Here is a 20,897-nt window from a genome sequence, read left to right on the forward strand (position 1 = left end):
TGTTTTTTAATTTTGTGGTTATTGTGATGATGAGTGGCACTTGTGCTTAGGCAGTGGATCTATAGTAATTTATGTATTGATTCCAGTTTTTTATTTGTATTTGTTAATTATATGTATTGCGTAAATTGTTTAAACATAAGAAAATTAAAGGTGCACTATGTAAATTTTTTCCTACAATTTAAATATTATCGTTACATATAATAAAGTTAAGTTTAACATAGCCTACTAGAGTAAATTAATTTGGCCTAAACCATCTAAATTGTGTTCACCCAACTAAATGAACTAAATTAAATTGTGTGTAAAAACCGTATAATGAATTCATTTTTTGAGTGTATTTTGTATATGCATTGACATTCATAGATTTTAAAGTGATAATTTACCCACAAAATTAAAGGGTTAGTTCACCCAAAAATGAAAATTCTGTCATTTATTACTTACCCTCATGCCGTTCCACACCCGTATGACCTTCGTTAATCTTCGGAACACAAATTAAGATATTTTAGTTGAAATCCGATGGCGCCGTGAGGCCTCCATAGGGAGCAATGACACTTTCTCTCTCAAGATCCATAAATCTTGAGAGAGAAATACTAAAAACATATTTAAATCGGTTCATGTGAGTACAGTGGTTCAATATTAATATTATAAAGTGACGAGAATATTTTTGGTGCGCCAAAAAAAACAAAATAACGACTTATTTAGTGATGGCCGATTTCAAAACACTGCTTCAGGAAGCATCGGAGCATAAATGAATCAGTGTATCGAATCATGATTCAGATCGCGTGTCAAACTGCCAACGGCTGAAATCATGTGACTTTGGCGCTCCGAACAGCAGATTCGATACACTGATTCATTTGTGCTCCGAAGCTTCCTGAAGCAGTGTTTTGAAATCGGCCATCACTAAATAAGTCGTTATTTTGTTTGTTTTTTGGCGCACCAAAAATATTCTCGTCGTTTTATAATATTAATATTGAACCACTGTACTCACATGAACTGATTTAAATATGTTTTTAGTACCTTTATGGATCTTGAGAGAGGAAGTGTCATTGCTCCCTATGGAGGCCTCACGGAGCTATTGGATTTCAACTAAAATATCTTAATTTGTGTTCCGAAGATTAACGAAGGGTGTGGAACTGCATGAGGGTAAGAAATAAATGACAGAATTTTCATTTTGGGTGAACTAACCCTTTAAAAGTCTGGCATTACTTACCCTCATGTCGCTTAAAACCTGTATGACTTTCTCTTTTCTGTGGAACATGAAAGATGTTTGTAACAGTTTTGGTGACCATTGAATTCCATTATATGGACAAAAATACATTTCTCAAAATGCTTTTGAGGCCACTGTGTCTAATGTTTATGCTTATGGTATATCATGCTATTTAATCTTCCACGTTTTAAGTTTCATAGAAAATTATATCAGTGGTATATGTATTATGAATGAAAAAGATGCATATAGTGAGACCATACAAAGGGAGACATGATGCTTACAGAGAGAGTGAACTTCAAAGCAGCAAGAAATCAAATGGAGAAGAAAAACCTGGAAGGGCTGGAGGGATTATACTGGATAAATACTTCTCCTTTACTTCTCTCTTACTCTCTCATTCTTATTTTCTGTCGTTCTGGGCCTATAATGGGGTCAAATGAGAGGGGCTGTCTTAAACAGAGTGATGGGAACAGCTGTATGAGCTCCACTGAGAAACATACAGACTGATGTGGCTCTAATATGGAGATATTAAAGGGGACCATTTATGCAAAATTCACTTTTGCCTGGTGTTTGGACATAAATGTGTGTTGGCAGTGTGTGTACACAACCACCCTATAGTGATAAAAATCCACCCACTCCTTTTTTTTAATCCCCATAAATTTTAAGCAGTGTCTCAGAACAAGCCGTTTCCAGATCCCTGGCAGTGTGACGTCACAAAAGCCACAGGCCCCGCCCACAGTGTTGACAGACACTGACGTTTGAACATAGACCCGCCCTGAGCGCGTTGTTTACAGCGAGTTCACAGTCCTCCGCCATTGCTGCACTGACGAGAATGTCTCCCAAGCGTTTTAGGTGTTCTGTAGCTGGATGGATTAATACACATAGCTCTCTTCATTTACTCCCTAAATCTGAGCTGCTGAAGACGAGGTGGATTAACTTGGTTTTCCAGGAAAATTCTCCCTCAGTTCTGTCGAAATTCGTTTATGTCTGCGCTAATCATTTCACTTAGTGAACGAATATCAATACAAAGTGACGACACAAAACAGAACCTGTGCTAAAATGTGCTACTCAAGGAGGATATACAAGTAAAAACTGTTGGTGATCCAGCTTACAGTCTCCAGAGTGATACTATACGGCAGTAATGAAGGTAAGAGTGCACTTTATTACAGTTCATCTAAGTTTATTTACGGGTATAAAGTTTATTAAGCACCACCCGAAAGGCATAAGGTCTTTATATATTTGTTTACTGTTAGTTGTAAGGAGTGTTTCTGTGTTATTCGCAATGTTTGTTGGTGATAATAATACAAGGGAAAGAGAGAGAGTTTATGGATAATATTTTAATGCACACTTGCAGTGTTTTATTAAGCTCTTACAGCGATTTTCTAGAATGAAAATGGACGCTTCATCTTTTGTGTGAAGTACAATAAACGTCATAAAACTCATCTGTATAGTTTTGGCCATCATTCGGACGGTACAACAGGCCTGTACTAATATAGTAGATTAAAAACAAGAAGGCAATATAAGTTATAACCGTGAATTAAACTAAACTATACCCGTTCTATCTCCATGCAGCATATATTTGCAGTTTCTGACATTATAGTGCGTCCTGACTGAATCCTGTCACCGGAGAATCAGCTCGTGAAGCTCCGCCCTCTTAGGCCATCGCAGCAGCTCATTTGCATTTAAAGGGACCGCACTGAAACGGCGCGTTTTTGCTCAACCACTAAAAGTAGCAATTTTAACATGCTATAAAAAAAATTATCTGTGGGGTCTTTTGAGCTAAAACTTCACATATACACTCTGGGAACATCAGAGACTAATTTTACATCTTGTTAAATAGGGCATAATAGGTCCCCTTTAAAGGAAATACAGTTTTTGGTGTATTTGAGAAAACAATTAGGATAACTCTGCTAGTAGGCTAATTCAAACTGTTGTATAACACTCAAGTGTCTACAAGTGCCTGACAACACACACACACTCAAGCCCACATCACTTACATGTACCTACATGCAAGAATCAAAGGTATTTGTTTCAAAGGGAGAGACGTAAAAACAGAGAAAATGGAACATCATAGCATTTATTCTTGCAGATTTATCTTCTTTCCGGAGCACGGTGAGGTCTGCCCCCTATTTTCTTTTATCCACAAATAAATCATGAAAGCTTATTTCCACAATACACCAATCATGTTGTACAGATAGTAAAAAGGCAAGACATTGGAAGTTTGCAGTACGAGCAACATTAAATAATAGAAAAAATGCTTAGGTTTTTCTTCTTTTTTTTTAGGTCACATGGTTCTTGTTTACTCAACAGATCCTGGGAAAGGTTTTGGGCAGTTCAGATCTATAGTCAATGATCATTATCTGTGTTACTGGATTGATCTTTGCCGATCATAGCGTCAGCAGATTGATTGTCTCAAATCTTTACAAAAATCATAGATCAAAGGAATTAGAACGGCTGTGCATCAGATGACACATGTGCATTCACTTCAATTATTGAAATCCTGCCACACAGGTGTTTTTTCACTAGTCATTCTTTCTTACATGTGTTATTAATATATCCTTTAAGTTCAAGTGAATTTGAGTGAAAAAAACTGTAGTTATACTATAGCAAATAATTGTGAATGTAACAATTAAAAACAAATCTATCAATGCAATTTTTTGACATGCTGTTAAATATATATGATCATATTTAAATGATTTTGTTTGTAAAAAAAAAAAAAAGTTCATTTATTTAATAGAAGCAAGACTAATTTTCATCTAGTTGTCACAAATATCAGATATAAAATAAAGCATTCAGACCAATATTCAAACTAACAGTTTACACACCTAAAAAACACACAGAACAAAACATAATTTAGGAACACACACATACATATACAAAGAAAAATTAATGAAACACAAAAAAACAGAAATTGAGTCAGAGTCAGTAGACAGCTAATATTGTTCTAGTGATTTTTATTAATGTATTTACATTAATGGAAGTTAAAATGAAGTAACTCAGTAGCTGTATAGCTAAATAACACCATTTGTGTATCGGGGGGGGGGACAGCCAAGGCTCATTAGAAAAACGTAGCCTACCTGTGTCAACATTTTTGTAAAACGCAAAATATGTTGCGTCGTGCACGTTTCGCGACAGTTTCAAAGTGAAATGTCCACTGAGTGGCGCTAAACGTTTAATGCTCCATCACGCACACCTACACTAAACCTACCCGACAGTGTTAACAAAAGCCAAAAAACGCAGTCATAACCAGTGGTGGGGGTAACGCATTACAAGTAACTTTTTTTTTAATCAGATTACTTTTTTTCAAGTAACTAGTAAAGTAATGCATTACTTTTAAATTTACAATAAAACATCTCTGAGTTACTTTGTTCTCCCTTGTATTAACTGGCAGCTCTCCTGTCCATGTTGAGAGAACTCAAAAGTGCAGAGGCGTCGTGTGTAAACATGACGTTATTGTAGTTCTAGACTAAATGTGAGCATTTACTCATCTCACTTGCACAAAAACAGTGAGAGTCAGTATTCCTCACAATGAATAAAAAGAAGATATTTTTAAGGATGCTGGTAACCAGACAGTTGATGGCACCCGTTGACTAAAAAAAAATTACTATGGAAGTCAATGGGTGCCATCAACTCTCTGGTTACCAGCATCCTTAAAAATATCTTCTTTTGTGTTCAACAGAAGAAATAAACTCATACAAGTTTGGAACAACATGTAGGTGAGTAAATAATGAAAAAAAATAGATTTTAGGGTGAACTATCCCTTTAACTTGTACTAAAGCTGTTGCATTCATTTAATATAGAAACAGACACCTGAAATTTCAGGCATACACAGACGTGTTGTGATGGTATTCTTTTTTTTTTTTTTTTCAGATTACCTTGGATATAATGAAATTTCTGGATTCATTTTCTTTCAATTTAGGAATATTTGGTAAGCATATATTTTTTCTAAACCCTGAAATAATCACAAGTGTCTGCATCCAGTAAAAGCAATGGTGTTAAAGGTTAAAATGGACTTGGCATTCCTTCGTTTTTTCCCAGCCCCTGTAGCAGGGGTACACAAGGGTACAGAGAGTGTGAGGCTGGAGGCGGGATGTCCTACTTTAGGAGGGAACATGAAATTTCAAAGACTAGTGGCCCCTTCCTCAGAATTCACCACATGCTTTCATTCTTTCCGCTTCTTCGCCCAGTCTGTTTTATCCCATGGAAATAAACACACACACATTCAGAGAAACCTCAGTATAGTGGTGCTAGGAATAACATTTACTTAAGACAAAAGCAAATATGTGAAATGAAGTTCTTTTGCTTTGTTGAATATTTCACAGATGTATTTTCCAGATGAAGACAGATGAAGTTTGTCTATCAAGCCTGAAAACTGTCATAAAATAACTTCATAAAGATGCCTGGCCAACGCAAAAGTGTAAAAAAAAAAACGTATTCTCTCAACTTTGTCTTTTTGTCCTCCTATTTCCCTCCCTCTCTTTCTCGTTCCCTCCCTCTCTCTGAGTAACCATGTGCTTTTCGTGTCAGTAGACACATTTAACCCTCTCCTCAGATGCACACTGCTGTCTCTTTTTCTCTTTCTTTTCATTGACTTCTCCTGCTCCCACTCCTTCAGTGGTGTTCTTTATGTGTTCATTCTCTGCAGCTTTTTTCTTCTTTATGGGACTAGAAACTCTCCTGTAGAAGAATTTATGTAACCACAAAAGGACAGAGACCTTAAACACACATAAACACATCCTACAACAAAGTTTTGAACAGCGGGACCAACTTCAAAAGTCTGAGGATTACTGGGAGAAAAGAAGGAGCGTCAGGTTGAAAGAGCGGGACCATGCCAGGCTGTCAGATCCAGATTGGGTTTGTGCCGGTTGTGCTGGTCTATTTCTTTCTGCTGTTGGCATCTGGTTCAGGGAATGCACGCATGATCAGGAAGAGGGGACTCAACCAAAAGGTGAGAATTTAAAATGGTGAAATATTATTACAATTTAAAATAACTGTTTGCTATGTATGTTTTAAAATGTGATGGCAAAGCTGATCTTCAGTGTCACATGATCCTTCAGAAATCATTCTAATTTGCTGCTTAAGAAACATTTCTTATCAATGTTGAAAATGGTTGTCCTACTTAATTTGGTTGAAATTTTGCTTCAGAACACTTTAACGAATAAAAAAAGTTTAAAATAGCAGCATTTATTTGAAATAGAAATCTTTTGTAACATTATAAATGTCTTTACTGACACATTTTAATGCATCTTAAAAAATTAATTTCTTTAAAAAACACTTGAATGAGAGTGTATACCATAGTACTGAATGACATTATTCTCTCACAGTATTTATCATGATATTTGCATGGCACTACTATGCTAAACATAAAAAACATTACATTACAGTACATTACAAAAATGTAACTTTTTGGGTACTTTTTTAATGGAATGGAAAACATACCTTTTTGTGCTGAGCAGGAAAAAGATCCATTTATTTTTATACTATCTTTTATATTTTTATTTATCAATATTTTTGGATTATTATTTAAAATACATATGTAAATATGCAATCTAATGTGATTGCCATTTTCCTGTACCACAGTTTTTTGATACCAAGGTAGTGAATGATATCGACCATAATCATATACCATGGTATTCTCATAGTACTACCATGATACATGTCCAAAAACATATGGTACCATGTCATACTATATTCATGTATCATAATATTTTGATCATGGAATTGCTATTCCTCTTTTTATTACTTATTTTGTAATGGATTATGGTTTATGGTATATTTTGTGCTGGGTCGGAAAATAATCTATTTACCTACCGACATTTTCAAGATTTTATTTTCAGATTGCCACAGACTTCAAATATGCTATAAAAAGAAGCAATAATCAAATTTGCACTCTAATATGATATCTGATGTATGTTTGATCAGAAAAATTCCATGGTAGTCTTTGGTGCTTTGTTAGTGAAGGCAGTGTTGGAGGAGGTAGGCATCTGTGAGACTGTAAGAGGGTTTTTAGGTCCATTATACAATGGGGGAATAAAATGTGTCTCTGTGACTCCAGTGGAGTTTCTGTGGTTACGGTTGAATACTCAGGCAGTATAGAATGTATTGTGTGTGCAGCAGATGCATAGTAACTTGAAGCTGGAGGTTTCTGGCCCTCTGCTCATTAGTCCCGATAAGCGTAGGTTTGATTGATAACAATTAACAAGGGATGGCAAGATGGAATTTGCACCGGATGGAGATCCCTTCCCAACTGACTGAATTCCAGAGTTATTCTGATTACGGCTCCTCTGTGGAATTCAAGATTTACAAACGGATCCATTCACACATGCCACAGGAAATGGACCATGCCCAAAGTAACCTTCTAGTAGCTAATTTTTGAATGTGTCGTCTTCTTACTGATTTTGTCTTCAAAAGTCCTCTCATATTCATTTTTCTTTGTTAATTTATCTTTCCATTTTTCATTATGACAAGTAACATCTGCTATCTGTCCTAGCTGTCCTCTCTTTCTCGCTCTCTTTCTGCGAAGTCATTGGTGTGAACTGATGAAGCATGTGTAGACACAGTACAGTGCTGTTATAGCAATGAATCATAATTAGGTTCACATTGAGGGTAATTGAGATTATTCCACTGATGTGACCTCTCTGAACGAAAAACAGCAATAACAGAGGTCAGAAAAGTAGAAAACTGTGCCCTCACTTTCAGGGTTTTGTAACACAGTATTGTTAGGGGAGAGAGAAAGTGAGTTTGAGCCAGCATTCTGTATTTTCTGGGTGGGCCTGAAGCGGTCCAAAAGACATCCTGGTCCAGCTGGCTCCCAGCTCACTCGTGACTGCGAACAACCAAGGACTATTTATCCTTACAAAGCATTTGTGTTTAAAAATGCTTGTGGCTGTTTCGTGAACAACTCTGAATCAGAACGTAATCAGTCAAAGAGCTTGTTTTGTAGGGTTTGGACTGCTAAAGTAAAATAGCATGATTATAAAGCTAAGTTGTAAAGATAGCCATCACAAAAGACTAATATGGATATCAAAGCTTTTTACAGCATATAACAGCTTAGTCTGGACATGTAAAGGCATGTGAGTGGTCATCTCAACTCTGTTGTACCCTCAGAACCCCGTCAATCTCCGAGGTCCACATGATTAACAAGCCAAGGGCGAACGTTATAAAGCTGACAGAGATGATGACAGATGTTTTAGAGCTACCTGTCAACAACCTCCTGAGGCGATGCAATTGTCTGTCTTCCTCTTTCAGGTTCTGTTTGCACATAGACTCAAATCAACAGTTCAGTATCTGCTTGCACAGCAGGTTATTTCAAAATGGATGGAGCTGTTAATGTTTTGCACCATGAATAGCATTTGCAAGATAGTAATCATTAATTTTTAGTTTTTGCAAGATATTAATCATTAATTTGCAGCTTAAATTATTTTGATTAACACCCCAGAACTTGTCGGAAACTTCTCATTGTCCAGTGTCCAAGCTACAAGTTGCTAACAAAAAGAAGCTAACTACATGACAGCCATTTCGGGAGTCATTATCTTAATAAGTATACAAGTATCATATGATATTATTTTTAGATTAAGAGAAATATTTATCTGGCAGAATAACAATTAGGATCTTAATTAGGATGACAGAAAGACAAAAATGTAGTAGGATAGATAGGGTAACACTTCATTACAATGATCCCCCAACAGACATTCTACTGACTACAAGTAATTTAATTTGCAACGACATGTCAACTTATTCTACTAACCCTAACCTACCAGTCTACTAACAGTCTACAGTCTACTAATACTCTAATGAGAGTTAGTTAGCATGTAGTTGCATAGTTACTTATAGTTATGACTAAAGGGGACCATCGAAATAAAGTGTATAATTAAAAAAGAAAACAATTATTTTTAAATTCTAATAATATTTCCCAATATTGCTGTTTTTACTGTATTTTTTATCAAATAAATGCAGCCTAGGTGAGCATAAGATATTTCTTTCAAAAACATCTTTCGGACCCCTTTGAATGGTCTAGTGTACAGCTAATAAATCTACAAAACATGATATACTGTATATATAAAACATGATGTAAAAACATGATGAACGGCACAGCAGCATTAAACTATTTCATTACGAAAAGATGCAGAGACTTAATCATTTATTTGATCAGAAAATTGTTTAAATCAACCATTCTAACAAACCAATTCACTAAAATGAACTTTCCAAACTTTCCAGCACTACATACAGTACTAGACAGACAGGACAGATTGGGAGAGTTCAGCTCATCCTTGGGTGCGATAAAATATGTCGAAAAGTACAAATTCTGACCAAAAGTTATAAGTTCTTTAAGAAGCATTTGACTGTTGTGGTGTTTCAACTCCAGCTAATACTCAACATGAGTTCAGGCTAAAGCAGTTGTACAGCAATCATGTGTTCTGTTGCAGAGGGAGTTCAACGGTAATCCCAGTCAGCTGAGATAGTAGTTTCACAGGAGATGGTAGTTTCACAGGAAAATGAAACATAAACATGTTTAACTCATTGTTTTAAAAAAAATCTAGATGCAAACAGGCTTTGTAAAAAAAAAAAAAAAAAAAAATATTTAAAAAAATATTTCTGTAATGTTTAGATAAAATAGCTTACATTAACTTTTCATTAAGAACTTATTTCTAAATTTGAAAATCCCTAAAAAAAAAAATAATAAAAAAAAATGGAAAATGTGCTGGCAGAAAATTACCAGGACATTATACAGTAATTCTACGGACATTTCCGTTAACCCTAAAACACGCAATGAAGTTCAAAATTCAAAATTGAGGTAAAATGTGGAAAATTCCGTCAGATTAAAACAATACATTCTGCCCTATTTTTACAGATTTTTTTAGAGTGTACCAGTTAGATTTTCAGACAGACCCACAAGTTTTGCTAGCAGTGTTGGGGGAAAGTTACTTTTAAAAGTAATGCATTACAATATTGTGTTACTCCCTAAAAAAGTAACTAATTGTGTTACTTAGTTACTTTTTTGAAAAGTAATGCATTACATTACTTTCGTATTACTTTTTCTCACCTGGGCTGGGCTTGCTTATTTATTTAATATATTTAATTATTACAGGTTTGTGTAAAATTCTGAGATTGCATTTCACTGTATTCGTAATTGTGCAAGTGAGATGAGTAAAGGCATGTTCACATTTAGTCAAGAACTACAATAACCTTCATGTTTATACAGTGCACTGTGGGACAGGAGAGCTGTCAGTCAGTAAAAGTAACTTGTGTTACTTATTTGAAAAAGTAACTTTTTTTACTTTTTGCCGTAAATTGAAAAAGTAATGCGTTACTTTACTAGTTACTTGAAAAAAGTAATCTGATTACGTAACTCAAGTTACTTGTAATGCATAACCCCCAACACAGGTTGCTAGAGTGTTCTAGGCAGTTTCTAGTGTGTTCTGGGTGGTTGCTAGGGCATTGCTAGAGTGATTTGACTGGCTGTTAGGTAGTTTCCTGTGGTGCTGATGTTTACACCAAGATATGTTTTATGTTTAAAACCCATTTTTGGTCTAGAATACACCAACTGACATTAAATGATGCACATCACCATTCATTTAAATGATACATATTACAATAAATTTAAGGGGAAGGGAAAGTAATCTTGCTAATGTACTAATTTACTAACCTCATGTCATGTCGATATTGAGGTAGTCCAAAATAGTCTACATAGAGACAGCTAAATTATTTCAAAGAGCTTAGGGATCATCATAATCGTAAACCATGGAGGAAAAGAGTTTATCAAGAAAAAGAGGTGAAACACTGAAACAAGTGACCTTAACCCTTCCCCTCATCAAGCTTTCCGTTCCTATCTTCAGATCTGCCAATCACACGGACCCCGTCCTACTCACTCCACTCAGCTCAGACTGAGCCAAGCCTCCGAAGCACCTAAGAAGCTGTAAAATACCTAGAACTCGGCAGGAAATGAACATGCAGACGTCTAGACTTAAATCACAGCACATCGGAGGAACTTGGAGAGAGAGGAAAGGGGGCTATTTAGTTTTCCTCTCGTAATTATCTTAATGATTGCTTAGAAGACCACACTACAGCGTGCTAAGTATGTCAACATGTATTTAGTTCAAATCTTATTGTCCATACTAATAGGGGCCTCAGCTCAGTGAACCTGAAGGATGTTGAGCAATTACAGGGTGGAGTTACAATTTAAATGGGAAGTAAATGATGTTTTGTGGCTCCTTGAGGGTGAGGGAGTGTAATTTTGCAGTGCTTAACTCAGCATTGGTGACACTGAAATAATAGGCGGCTCTCAGTTAATAGTGCACACATTTTTCACCAGAAAATCTATAATGGGTCTACACTTTTTATACAGAAAGACAGTACAGACCGCTTTTACAATATTTAGCTTAAATTTGTGTTAAAACACCAGCAAAAGCAGCATCAAACAGTAAAAAGTTCCTGTATTGTTAAATGAAATATCAGCATCGTTGTCTGATCAAATCAGAGGACCGGAACAAACTGTTGTATAAAGTACTGATATCTCATAAGCAGGAACAGAGGATTTGGGAGAGATAAGCAGAAAGACTTATACAGTACCGCATCAGGGGACCTACTCCAGACAGGAAGAGCACACTACCACTTCCTCTCTGTCTGATCCAGAGACACTTGGGGAAATATAATCTGTATGTTAAATAAGCAAAGGCAGACTGATCCTAACCAGGATGCATTCAATTAATGTGAGAGTAAAGACGTTAACATTGTTACAAACAACTTCTATTTCAAATAAATGTCTGCTAAATGTAAATGTAAGAACAACTGTTTTCATTACTGATAATAAGAAATGTTTATTGAGCACCAAATTAGCATATTAGAATGACTGAATGATCATATGACACTGAAGACTGGAGTAATAATGCTGAAATTCAGCTTTACCATCACAGGAATAAATTACATTTATTTTAATAGAAAATAATATTACACAATATTACTGTGTTTACTTTATTGTTGATCAAATAAATGTAGCCTTGGTGAGCATAAGAGACTCATGTAACTGTTTAATTGCTCTTATACTCTGTAAAAAGATAAAAAAGTTGAATCCAAGCTAATTCAAAAACAACCACAATGGGCCCATGCCAGACATTTGCTTTTATTTTAAAAGTTTGTTCGAAAGCAAAGCTCCAAACTTGCCAAGTGAACATGCTGAGTTTTTAAGATGCATGCAGTTCACAAACCCATAATTCCATTAGCAAACAAAATCACAGCCACATTTCGACTTGGGCTGTAATAAAATAGACTGACTACGTCAGACTTCCTACTTCCGCTCAATTTCATTTCGCTTCTGTACTCAGTCTGATACAGCGTCAGAGCTTTGTGTTTGCCACCGGTCTGGAAACAGCCGGGCCAATCAACGAACAGAGGGCGGGCTGAGAGCCGTGACGTAGATGCTAAGCGCCGAGTTTTACATTGTAGGTTAGAGAAATCGAAAACCGAAACGACCGCGGAAATGGGAAACGAGACACGGGATGCAAACTTCGGGATGCATTAACTTCGCATAATCTGCAAAAGTCGTTTACAGCCATGTTCACTCCGGTATTTCGCTCGCATCATCATGTGTTTACAACAGGTTTACAGTGGAAGTTCAATCATAGATTTGAGTTCGATGCATGATGTCTGTGCTTCGATGCGGCTGTACAGGCGGATAACATACGTCATAACTAAACGTATCTGATTGGCTTACGGGTAACCAATGATTTTAAACTTCAGACAAGCGTCCCCTAGCGAGAGAGAAAACACTTCTCTATTATGCCATTCCAGACTCTGTCTACGAAGCAAAGTGAAGTAGCAGAGTCTGGTATTACCAGGCTAGTAATAAAAGGCTCTGCGGAGAAGAATGAAGCTCTGAACACCAGCTTATCCAAGTCTGCATTCTTAACAGCTCCAGTCTGGAGTTTCAGCAACAGTTTAGTATAAACTTGGCCAGGGTACGAGGAGAATTGGTGAGCTTGAGTAGTGTTGAACTGTACAAAGAAAAGCAAGAGCGAGAGAATGGAGGAGGACTCTCAGAATAGAGTGCACCCCTAAAGAGTACCTCTAGTGCAAACTGAAACCTGGCTTTGGCAGATCTATGAGCCCATTGAAGAACCCATGGGAGGAAGAAAACTATGGAGTAGAAAGGCTCAGACTTGGATGAAAAGCCTTTTTTCTTACCCAGTGTCTGTATGAGAGGTATTATGTTCCTGAACAGTGTACCCGTTATATTAACAGTGCTACATCAAAGAAAACCGTGTCACAGGCTGAAAGAGACATAAAACATTGCATGGAAAAACTGTATACCAGTGATACTTTTGTGTAGCACACCAGACTGATTGCAAGTTTTATTATTTTTATTTCTTTTTAGTTATTATAGTTATCTAAGACTAAATCCATAAAAAATTACAATAACTAAATTAAAGCTGCAAGCAGCAATGAAAGGGCCCTCACACCCTTGTAAAAACAGTGAATAGTGGGTGACATGCATGTAAGCTAGTAAATACAGGATAAATAATTCATTTTGACGTGCCACACTTCCTGCTGCCATCAGGTGGCTCTTTGACTATTACTGAATATTGCCATGTAGATGTCTTCAGGGCAGGAGTATTATCAAATGTGAAGTTTGGAGCAGATCGGACATTGTTTGCCTGAGTTACAACAACTTCCTGTTTTGTTGCGTTAATCGCATACTTTAGCACTTAGCCAAGCGTTGCATGATTTAACGTATTTCTAGCATGTTTGGTACCTCATGGCATATTTAAATGTGTTTCTCGGAGTGAATTACAGTGCAAAGCATTGCCTGCAGGTGGCGCTATGACTAACTGAATATTGCCATGTAGATGTCTTCAGGCCGGGCTCTAACAAAACATGTGAAGTTTGAGGCAGATCGGACTCTATATGCCCGAGTTACAACAAATTCCTGTTTCATGGAGAAACATCGAACTTTGTCAGGCCACCACGAACACGCCCTTCAGCGAAAACTCAAGATCTTCGCAATTTAATGTCGCAAAGGCCTTTAGATTGGACTGACCAAATATAATGTTAATCTGATCAAATCTCTAGGAAGAGTCTGTTAAAATACAATGTCTGGAAATGGCAAAAACTGCAAAAATTTTGCAGAGAAAATTCAAAATATCTCACTTCCTGTTGGGTTTTCAGATTTTGCACGCATGGACTTTTTTGTAGGTATTGGGCTGTTACATGTATCTACCAAATTTCATACCTGTACGTAAAACGTAGCGCGAAAGGTGCTTGATTGAAATATTGTATGTGGCGCTATTGAGACATTTTGCCACACCTAATTCAGAAACCCATATTAGATGCACATTTTCACTACTTCTGACACGTGTGCAAAGTTTCATGAGTTTTCGAGCATGTTTAGGCCCTCAAAAATTAATTTCAAAAAAGATTTGACTGAGCAATTACAATAGGGTCCTCACACCACCGGTGCTCAGGCCCTAATAAAGAATTAAACAATAACCGAAACTAAATAAAATACACAAAACCTAAACTTATTTTATTTCAGCTAGTTCCCGAAACAATATTTCTAATTTTCATTGAGTTTAAAGATGCAGTAAGTGATTTCCGAGAAACACTCTTGATATTTGAAATCAACCTAAGCAAACAAACCCCTTCCTTCTTTGCGCCGCACCCAAAACGCATGTGCACGTAATGCAAGAGTGGATGTCTCTTTATCATAGACGAAGCAAAACATAATAATGCTTTGCAAAAAAATATAGCGAAAATTAACATACAGTACACAAGAGTATATATAAGCAAGAGTTGGTTGTTAGTCGGCAGCAGCACACTAACTCCAGACAAAGAATGACACTCAAATCTGTTACTATAGCTAAAATTACAACAACAGCATGTCTTTGTTCTGTGAAACATAGCAAAACTTACTTGCGTATGGAGCAGAAACAACACAAACTCAAAGTCCATTTTCAGGCCTTCCCGCTTAGGTCTCTCCAGCACTGGAAACCGTTTCAAATATTAATGCAAGTCCTAAAGCTCTTGCCTGATCATATCCCTTCTTTCTTTTTCCAGAGATATTCATCTGACCTTTTCTCTTTTGTAATGTCTCTCAGACATCTCTCTTTCTACAGTATTTCTGCAAATCTCCTTCTTGCTCACTGACTCTCCTCCCCCATATGTGTATACTCCCCCTACTGCTGATTGGCTACAAGTGTGTTTTGGTGCTGTTCAGATCAGTTGGATTGATTGATTGATTATTGATTGATTGATTGATTGATTGATTGATTGATTGATTGATTGATCGATCACTCCATGTCAGGGTCTTGATCACCCTGTGTCAAGGTTTATTTTTTTTCATATTACATATGTTGTCTATTTGTCAGGACTACGAGTACCCCAACCATCCCCAGACCACTCAGCACCAGAAGAATGACCGTTGTCCTCCGCCGCCCCAGATGCTGCCCGAGCGGGCCTGTGAGGTGTCGGGTTGCCGGTCTGATTCTGAGTGTGAGAGACACAAACGGTGCTGTTACAACGGCTGCATCTACGCCTGCCTGGAGTCAGTACAACCTCCACCTGGTGAGAAAAAACACACTACGATCTGCTCAGTAATCACCACAAGCAACCCCACAGACACATACATCCACTTTAGCATACAAGGTATAGTGCAAATGGATTTTACAATGAATTGAGGAGTAAGGTGTGATTTACTGAGCAGGGTGTGTATAAGGTAAATCATGGGTAATTTTGGCCATGCTTATAATGTGTATTGATTTCTTTTTGTAAGTGCTGGACTGGTTGGTGCAGCCCAAGCCGCGGTGGTTAGGAGGGAATGGCTGGCTGTTAGATGGACCAGAGGAGGTTCTGCAGGGTGAGTATGGATTAATCAATAAATTAGTGCTCAGAGTGACAGCGCACTGACTCGCCATTATTTGTTATTTTAAACCATGTTAAGTAATCTTAAAGGTGATAGAGAGGATTTTTTCATCGACTGAGAATCCAAAGACTGTTACTGAGTTTTTGAAATGAGCGCATGCGTAAGAACAACCCCCCTCCTTCACAGCTCATTTCAAAGGAACGCCTCCCAAAACTCGTGCACGAGTATTGGAACACGAGTGTTTACCACCGGCATTCGCAGTGTCGTGTTAGTGGATTCATTATGTCGGACTCACCGCAGGTAACTCATAATCTGCAGTTGTTACTCCTGTATCCTGACAAAAACATTGCATGCAGCGCCTGTGGAGTGTGGAAAGTTACTGGAGCGCGCAGCCGCGCTCGTCTCTCACAAGGAACGTCATGGCAGTGATTGACAAGCCAGAGGGCCAATCCGCGCACGTCTCTCACAAGGAACGTCACGGCAGTGATTGACAAGCCAGAGGGCTAATCGTTTACGCGATGATTGCGTAAACGATTGGCTGATGTTTTTAAGGCCCTACCTCGTGCACAGATGATGTATATTAATATTATTACTTCCAGTGCACCTAATAAATAGTCTTTTATCAGTTAGTAAAGACAGTTTCAAGTAATATTGCAAAAATGTATAAAACAAAACATCCTCTTTAGCACCTTTAATAGATGTTAGTATTGAATTTTATGCAAATGAAAATGAGGCTGTCTTTACAATGGCATGTGCTACATAAAGGTCCTTGATCACATGTAATTTTCACAGCTCACAACTCCTTACCTGTGGAGTTTTTGTGTACTGAAAGTTTTTTTGGAAAGACGTTTCATCGGCTGAACACTTCTGTCCCTCACAACCTCATTTTTATTCTTGTCAAAATTAAATAAAAAGCTACCCTCACTAAGGTCTATTCATATCCAAAAATCTATAAAAAAATAAAATTTAGAAAAAATAAGCTGCAGGGGGGTTCATGAGTTGATGAAAGGCTAATAATGAATTAAATTTAAAAAATAAAAATATTAAAATATTAAAATAAAATTTTACTTAAAAATAAAAAACAAAATTAAACTCTTACTATATATATATATATATATATATATATATATATATATATATAATATAACATTTTATAATTTCTAAATATAATTTATAAGATGTTTTATTTTTATATTTTATTTTAGATTATATAAAATATTTTAAGATATTTTATATTTTATTTTAGATTATATAAATACTGCATTTAAGTATATTTATATTATATAAAATGATTTTATATTTGTTCTTATTTTTACTAGATTTAATATTTTATTTTATATTATATAAATATTTTATTTGCTTATCTGCATGTCATGTGACCATTAACCAACATTGGAGCCCTGACCATGTGACTATGTTTTATAAAATATTTTTAAATATGAACTTAAAATCTTAAGGGGTTTGGCTGGCTTTTTTTGTTTGCTTGTTTGTTTGTTTGTTTGAGGCATATATATACAATACCTGTAGAAAACTATCCAGAAGCCTCTAATTGGCTCATGCTAACCAGCCAAACCTTGACAAGCGGTGCTCACTAGAGTTAAATGACCTCCACTTCTTCAGATGCCATGGGTTAAGTTGATCTAATAGTGGAGGGATAGAGTTATTTGTAGGGTTAGGGTTTGGTTTGACCTTCTAGCTCCATTCATTATGCCCAAAGAGATGGGGAGCTAGATTTCACGAGCCTCAACCTTGACCCCTCAATACATCCCTAACAGTGACACTGCCACCTGCAGGTGGTTTGGTATTCCCAAATCAAGTATTACAAGGATTACATGCACGCTTTGCCTGCAGAAAAACATTCTGGTGCTCAAACCGACATTCCAATAATACAAATGGCATATTGTGCAACATAATACATTGGTAACTCATTTGAACACAGATATGCACACAATGGCACAAACCAGTGACTTTCTTAACTGTGTTTATGTGCAGCTGAGGCCTGCAGCACCACCGAGGATGGAGATGAGCCTTTACTCTGTCCAACTGGTTACGAGTGCCACATCATCAACCCAGGAAACCCCTCCGCTGGAATCCCAAACCGAGGCCAGTGCATTAAACAGCGTGGAAACTCAGGTCTGAAAGGGCTCCTCCATCCAATCTTTCATTAATACATCCATCACTCTGTCCACACATTATACATTGTGTAGGCCTTATAGTATGGTTGTTATAAACATTGTTTTAGTAAAGAACCTAAGCAAGATTTCATTCAAAATCCAACAGCAGATTGTAGAATTAATATAGGGGTGAATTCAGGTTGATTGTGACACTTTTCCCAAGTCATCTCAATGGCAAAAAGTGTCCCATTCACCCTATTTAAATAAAACATTCATACAATAAACACATTTAACTGTTCTCCCTCTAGATGGACGTAGCCTGAGACACAAGTCCAAAGATTATTTTTCCAAGGATTTTTTAGGTTAGTACGACCACCAATTTATTTTGTCTTTCAGCTTTAGGGAGGGGAAGAATAAAAGCAGCCATTAATAATAGACTAACAATGAGTTTATCTCTATTCACCAGGTAACCCCAACAATGCAGTGAGCTATGAGAAACAACAACACAAGCACTTGGGCTGAGACAGGTGAGTTGATTAGTGGAGTTTCACAACTGCATATGAATCCCAACTTTTGAATCCTAGTTTCTGTTTTACAAGAGGCATTATCTTTTTTTCTCATTAGGTGACTGAATGTGGGTTCCATTTTAGAGGACTGTAGTAACCAGTAACCACTGACCCTTATTCCTGAACCCCACCCTTCCAATCCAATGTAACTGGACAAGCCTTTCTCTTCAGCTTAAACCAGAGATCGGCTCATATCTGGTGCTATTTTTCTTGGGTGCTTAATGTGGAGACAGAAATGGAAAGCTAAAATTTCCTACCTCTTACAAAAGCCAAAAAACAGACTACAGAAAGTATCAAAGGGCTTATACAATAATATCTAATGTCTTATATGCATACTTTGGGTAAAAAGCACATTCCCTCAGAATTAACTGTATTTAAGAGTTTTAAGAATGATACTTTGTGTGTTTTTTATGCTGCTGAGTCTGAACTCTTGTTTTGTTTTTTTCTATTTTCTTCCAATTGATACACCAAAAACAGCTGGTTAATATATGTTAACTTCTCAGTTACTATAAACTCTTAGGGGGAAATAATTCAGTAGGTTGAATCAATTTTAAAGAACTAGGGTGCTATAAAAGGAAACATTTACCTAATGATTGCCTAACACTTTCATGTTTAACAGGTTATTTCAGTTTTTTTTTTTTTTTTTTTTTTTATTGATATAGTATATTTACGAGCTGTTTAATAATTAATTAATAATTCTAATCATATAATTAAAGAATTAAAACCAAATGAATTAACTCAAACCAAAACCATAAAATTATCCCATAATAGGAACCCCCCTTATGGGTTCTATATGAAGTGCCTGACAGAACCCTTTAAGGTTCTATATAGAACCATTTCTTCTAAGAGTGATGTGGCTCTAATGGTACAGAAATACTCCACAAAAATCATACCACACAATTATTTAAAAAATATATATATATTTCTTCCTTTACCTTTTTTTTTTCTTCTTCAAAATATTATGTTTAGGTGATTGCCTCAACAGCTCACCATAACCAAGCAACAGTTAAATTCCAGCTTTGCTCCATCACTGCAAAATATTTGTTTTTCATATGGTGCTTGAACTGTGGTTGTTGTTGTTGTTTACTGAGCCTGTGACTGATTGTGCAGATCTGTGTTTTCTCCACTATTCTCTGATAAGCTATACAAGTCTGACAAGTGGGACAAACCACAATACAGCCTTCAATAAATCAAAACATTTGAAACTGGTGCTGCATACTGCTTTGTTATTCCAAATAAAACAGTTGACAAAATCTTTCAGTGTCGTCTTTAAGTGTACCCTCTATGTTTTTAGACATGGTGTTATGCAGGGTTTGAAATTAATGAAGAAAGAAGTCTCCTTCAAATATTTTTTCACGGATTTTATCCAAAAAATCTTTATTTAGAGAATTAAAAAGGTATGGTTAAACTTAGAAATGAAAGTTCACCTGCTGCCTTAAAAATGTGAGTTAACTCAGCTAAACATAGAAGTTAACTCAACTTGAAGATAACCTTTGGTTCAACAAGAATAGCATTATAGGAATGTTAGAATAATGCTAAGGGAGCATTAGAATAATGTTAAGGGAATGTTAGAATAACTTTAGGAGAACGTTAGAATTACATTCTAGGAACTGGGTTGCAGGTGAGCTGGATGATTACTGATGTACAGCATTACAGACGTTAAAACATTAGAATATCCTTATAGGAATGTTAGAATAACATTAGGGGAACATTAAAATAATGTTAAGGGAATGTTAAAATAACGTTATAGGAACGTTAGAATAACATTAGGGGAATGTTATAATAATGTTAGGGCAACGTTAGAATAACGTTAAGGGAATGTTAAAATAACATTAGAAAAATGTTAGAATAACGTTAGAATAATGTTAGGGTAACATTATAATAACGTTAAGGGAATGTTAAAATAACATTAGAAGAACATTAAGGGAACGTTAAAATAACGTTAGAAGAACATTAGAATTACGTTATAGGAACGTTCGAATAATATTAGGTGAATATTACAATAACTTTAGGGTAAAAATAAACACTATAAGTTAAAATAACACTAGGGGAATGTTAGAATAATGTTAGAGTAATGTTAAAATAATGTTAGAATAACATTAGGGAAATATTAGAATAACGTTAAGGGAACGTTAAAATAACATTATAACATTAAAATAATG

General features: G+C 36.2%; 1 protein-coding gene across 5 annotated transcripts; it reads left to right on the forward strand.

Annotated features, from left to right (window-relative positions):
- The first annotated feature begins 1,989 nt into the window (after positions 1 to 1,989).
- Positions 1,990 to 19,988, forward strand: wfdc1 (WAP four-disulfide core domain 1). 5 transcript variants are annotated; one of them, XM_048169349.1, is made up of 10 exons: positions 1,991 to 2,348; positions 5,072 to 5,129; positions 5,524 to 5,618; positions 5,847 to 6,149; positions 15,562 to 15,757; positions 15,966 to 16,049; positions 18,048 to 18,188; positions 18,478 to 18,531; positions 18,636 to 18,696; positions 18,794 to 19,988. In XM_048169349.1, exons 4-9 carry the CDS (start codon positions 6,030 to 6,032, stop codon positions 18,689 to 18,691), a joined length of 651 nt encoding a protein of 216 aa, XP_048025306.1. In that variant the 5' UTR covers positions 1,991 to 2,348; positions 5,072 to 5,129; positions 5,524 to 5,618; positions 5,847 to 6,029; the 3' UTR covers positions 18,692 to 18,696; positions 18,794 to 19,988. The 5 variants fall into 5 exon arrangements, with proteins under 5 accessions (XP_048025309.1, XP_048025306.1, XP_048025305.1 ...); XM_048169348.1 differs by having other exon boundaries at positions 5,524 to 6,149; XM_048169350.1 differs by lacking the exon at positions 5,524 to 5,618.
- The last annotated feature ends 909 nt before the right edge of the window (positions 19,989 to 20,897 follow it).

The sequence above is a fragment of the Megalobrama amblycephala genome, linkage group LG19, assembly GCF_018812025.1.
Source record: "Megalobrama amblycephala isolate DHTTF-2021 linkage group LG19, ASM1881202v1, whole genome shotgun sequence".
NCBI classification, from domain to species: domain Eukaryota; kingdom Metazoa; phylum Chordata; class Actinopteri; order Cypriniformes; family Xenocyprididae; genus Megalobrama; species Megalobrama amblycephala.